The sequence below is a fragment of the Nicotiana attenuata genome, chromosome 3 (genome assembly GCF_001879085.1).
Source record: "Nicotiana attenuata strain UT chromosome 3, NIATTr2, whole genome shotgun sequence".
NCBI classification, from domain to species: Eukaryota; Viridiplantae; Streptophyta; class Magnoliopsida; order Solanales; family Solanaceae; genus Nicotiana; species Nicotiana attenuata.
Genome location: NC_031991.1, coordinates 66,299,785 through 66,304,837, shown reverse-complemented (window position 1 = coordinate 66,304,837; position 5,053 = coordinate 66,299,785). Strand labels below are relative to the sequence as shown.

General features: G+C 36.6%; 1 protein-coding gene across 1 annotated transcript; it reads right to left on the bottom strand.

The window, feature by feature from the left end:
• On the bottom strand, positions 721-4,756 carry LOC109223976. The gene is made up of 5 exons (XM_019388495.1): positions 4,312-4,756; positions 3,461-4,013; positions 2,323-2,830; positions 2,161-2,242; positions 721-975 (listed from the first exon to the last, which is right to left on the bottom strand). Exons 1-5 carry the CDS (start codon positions 4,357-4,359, stop codon positions 748-750), a joined length of 1,419 nt encoding a protein of 472 aa, XP_019244040.1. The 5' UTR covers positions 4,360-4,756; the 3' UTR covers positions 721-747.

The following is a 5,053-nucleotide window of genomic DNA, read 5'->3' as shown; positions in this document are numbered from 1 at the left end:
TGTCATTTAATGCTCATAATTGCCTCTTTAAGGCTAAGGCATTATACCTTTTCCTAGAAAAATCAACTATAAAAGGAGGAGGTCTCAGCATTTGTAGGGACATGAAAAATCATTGAGATTACATTGAAATACAAACTTATTTACTGCTTTATTATCCTCAAAAATTTCTTATTCTTTTCGTCTCCTGATTATCAGTAACCCGATTTTTTCTCTTAATTTCTAGTTTTAACCGAAATTCTATTTTTTGGTTAAACAGTATTAAATATCGAAATTCCATCATCATGCCAATTAAACCATTTAACAGTGATCTGTGCTAATTGTGGAGTTGCCCTAATGATATACTAGCTTTTTTTATCAGTTAGAAGACATATTTTGCCGGTTAAATATTGATCTCATTTAGCTTCTCTGTAGAATCACTGAATTATACATGCTTAACTCATAGGAATACATCCCTTCGGGGATGGCCCAATTGGTTTGGAGGGGGGCTATCCCTATAGTTGACCTGAGATTGATCACCCCTCAATGCCTTCTGGGTCGAGCCTATCGTACACGGCTTGTCTAGTGCGATTTACATTCCCTGTGTGGTTTGCAGGTTATTACGTAATGGGAGTTTTACCCAATGCGCACATAGTGCTTACCCGAAGGGCAGAGAATATAGCGGATGCGAGTTTTTCTGGGGTTAAAAAAAAAAAACCTCATACGAATACATGAGAGTCAATCTCTTTGAACTTTGCTGCCCGATTAGAATTAAATATGATGGTTACGACATGGCAAACAACCACAGGAAGTTTGGGCAGATAAATGTGAGTTTTGCCTAGTCAACATCATCTTCCGTGCTTGGTCAGCCACTTTTTCTATTTGTTCCTTGTGTTGAATCTGAGCTGTAGTTCTCCATTCTTCAGCTTTTCTGTGAACAACCGCCATTCTTTTCATTAATTTCTCTTCCAGATTTGATCTCATCCTCTGGATTTTCACCTGAAATGGGAACCAAATGCTATGTTAGAACACAATAGCCGGTCAGATTCAATGTTTACTTTTTCTAGCCGATATACATAAATTATATAAATTATACACCCGCCAGCTATATTTAGTTTAAGAGATTAGGTGGCTGGCTATCGTCTAAATGAGGAATTTTTTAGGGAATCAAGAAGGAAAAGGGGGAACACAGGGGCCTGTATTTGAATTTAGAACTAATAACATTACAATGAACGAGGAATATTTAATTACTTTATCAAGCATGAAATCCTAAAGCTCAAGGTAACACAACAAAATCTTATCTTCACATGGGTTTGCAACTTCCAGAACCAAGTTGTCATGCATGAAGATATAATAATGTGTTAATGCTGACTAATCTGCTATTCTATTCCTTCTTGCATGTGAAAAAAATTAAATTATAAGCAGCTGCATAGAGGGAAGAGGAGACAACACTCAATACGATATATGTTGGACCACGAAATAAGAGTGAAAGGCTCGATGTGTATGAAGACAACACAAGACTGATAAATTCTTTCCAGCTCGTCAACATTGTGCAGCTACTCTTTGGGAACTGTATTTAGTTATATTCTTCTATGTGACGCCCAAGAAGAAGGCCTAGCAAACTTTCATACTGGCAAGCTTTTGAAGAAGATATGTATATTTAGGCAAATCGCACGTCAAAAAAGGAGAGAAGTAAAGTGCTGTATAAGATTGAGTACAAGTTCAAATGGTACGTGCGATTTTCGAGTCAATGTGGAGTAGCCCAAGGAATAAATTCGTGAGGTGTGTTAGGCTAAAACAGACAGTACGTACCATGGATTTTGGGTTGTGACATATTGTAGGATAGAAAAGAATTTCAAATGAACAATAATCAATCATCCCAGCACAAGTTCATATTTTCCACCTCTAGTTCCTGCTATAAAGGTAATGAAAGCAGTTCTAGCATTGAAATTCTACGGTGCAGGGTTAGAGAAGAGTAAAAAGGGCAGCCCGGTGCACTAAGCTTCCGCTATGCGCGGGGTGCGGGGAAGGGCCGGACCACAAGGGTCTATTGAACGCGACCTTACCCTGCATTTTTGCAAGAGGCTGTTTCCACGTCTTGAACCCGTGACCTTCTGATCACATGGCAGCAACTTTACCGGTTACGCCAAGGCTCCTCTTCCAGAGTACGAAATAAATTAATACCTCAAGTTTTTTTGATTGAGCTTCTGCTTTTGCATTTTGGAGGTTTATCCAGGCCTGAATTTTTGCTTCTTCTCTTTGATACCTGCAACTCAAATAAAATTTATAACTTGTACACTCTAAGTACAAATTAAAAGAGAAGTGGGCACAGCAAAATTCACTCACCTGAGGCAGCATTTATTCTTCTCTTCTTCTTCCCACGATCGCATTTTGGACTCTGAGACACTCTTTCTGCATTCATTATTTATCTCAAAATGTCTCAAACTCTTCGATATATCCTCCTCCTCTTCTTCCCTCGAACTCCAATTAGTCGTAACAGAGTCAAATTGTGTCCCGAACTGCAATTTTGCTAAATGACACTCTTGCAATTGCATTATATCAACTGTGCTATCAGAACCAGAACTTGGTAAAGCCAATGGTCCAGATCTATCTGCAGGGGTATTGTGTCGAGCAGGTGACGGGCTCTTGAATGGAGTGTGACATCTTGAAGTAGTAGAGCTGCCAATTGGAGTCATTTCTGTGCCAATATCTCTGTGATTAATCTCATGAATTACCTCTGTTGTTGCTTCTTTCATGGATTTTCCTGCCCCATTTCCGAACAAAAATCCTTCTTTTGTAGGTTCTAAGTACCTAAATTTGGGATAAATAGATTCCACCTCATCTGTGAACTTATCTGCAATTACAAAACCATTGGATTTTCTTCAACATACACCATAATATTCATAAAGTTGTTTCCTTTTATCAGTCCTAAATTTTACCAAAATGTAAATCAATGCTCCGTATTACAATTTTGTCCATTATTTCAAATTCAACTTTGAAACAATGAATTTGAAGTTGAAATACTGGTTTGATGAGTATTTCAAGTGAACATTTGGTTTTCACTCACAAAATTTCAACATTTTTATCAAATCAAATTCATGTCCAAACATAATGTTAACTTCTAAATGCTCTTCAACTTTAAATGAGTATTATTTTTTCAACTTTAACCAAATATTGTCCAAAATGGGCCCATAGTGCAAAATTGGTGTACAACAACAATAATAATAAAAACAACACATTAAAATGGCATAAGTGGGGTTTGGGGAAAATTCCACGAGGGGCTGATTCCATTAGACCTCGGCTCAAGAAAACGAAAAGAGTTTGTGTATAGCATGGGATTTAACTAGATTAAGCTTTTAAACGTTTATTTAAATTGATGGTACAAAATTAAAGTTACCACCCAATTGTTTCTCAAAAACAATACTAGAAGAAATACAACTACAATGGGTAGTAAAGCGAAGGGTTAAAAAGCAGGCTTTTTTACCTTTTAGAAAAACATCTGCTGCAGAAGAAACAGTATTGGAAGCTCCGGCAGAAATGCGGTGATGGTTTAAAGGTAAAGAAACCTGAAAATCTGAAGCCACTTTTGATACCTTTTCATCAATAACTCTGTTTTTTTCTGCAAACACATTTTCAGCTTCTTTTAGCTTGAACCCATTATTACACTGCTTTGACAATTTTGAAGATTCTAATGTTGGCTTTAAGCCATAATGTTGATGATGATGAGAAGCAGGGCTTCCATTTACAAGCCATTTCTCTGCATCATCCCATTTTGAAGGAAAATTCTTTCTTGGAAAATTCCCAACACTGAAGCTGAAAATGGGTCGACCCGGTGTTGATGGAGCATCCATATTCCTCCTTATCACTGAACTTACTCCTCCTTCCTTCCTTATAAACCCTCTGCTTTCAACTCCATTATTGCTTGCTGTTGGCAATGATTTTACAAAATCAGAAGTCTCCTTTAGATTAAGTTTACAAAGCGGGTCAGGAAAATTATCCAAAAATGGGTTCCCATTGTTCCCTTCTAATATTGCTTCCTACAATAAAACAAAAACAAGAATCAGTAACAACAACAACAACAACAACAAAATCCCATTTAGATAAACTTATTCAAGAACAACAATAGTGTAATCCCACCAATGGGTCTGGGGAGGTAGGATGTACGCAGCCTTACCCCTACCCTCGAAGGGTAGAGAGACAGTTTCCGATAGACCCTTGGCTAAAGAAGATGAAAGAAGCCCCAATAGCAAGACAATATATTTAGAAAACTAAATAGAAGATAGCAATAAATAAAGAAGATAAAATTATTCAAGAACATAAAAGAAACAGTTTTACCCCTTGAGATGGAAACAGAGGTGGAGGTTCACAGTAGTTAAGATCCATAAATGCCAGCTCAAGTATGGACTATATTTTAGCCGTGAAATTTTAGGAAGAAATTTTATATGTTTTGCCAATATTAAAGATTGGTGTAGAGTACAAAGAGGTGATTTTGCTGAAACAGGGAACAGTAATAACTCATGCCAATGCTAAAGGAAGCAAGAAGCACTCTTCAAAATTTGCCATAACATGCAATTGGACTGGCAGGTGAAGACAAACCATATACAAATACGAAGGGTTCACCCTTTCAGCTGCTTCAACTGATGGGAAAATGAAACAAGAGTGTAATAGTCCTAGTTTCTAGTGAAGACAAGGAAGAAAACAAACAAATTGTACTTAAAGAAATGGGAGATGCTTTGGGAGACGAGAAAAGTTCGTCAAAAGTTGCTAAATGGATGGATTATCAAATCATGCATACTTTATTAAGGATAAGTTATACATAATGGCCATCTAACATCTTGTTTGAATGGTTGTTACCTGTATTATATTGTATTGTTATTTTAAATGCAATATTATCTTGAATGTTATTTATATTTTATTACTTTCTTCGTTTCAATCGTACGTGAACCTATTTCTTTTTTAGTTCGTGCCAAAAAGAGTGACCACTTTTCATATTTGAAAATAATTTATCTTTATGCAATGTAGTCACACAAAATATATGTGGGATTTCTACACAAATGGCCGGTCATATATACACATA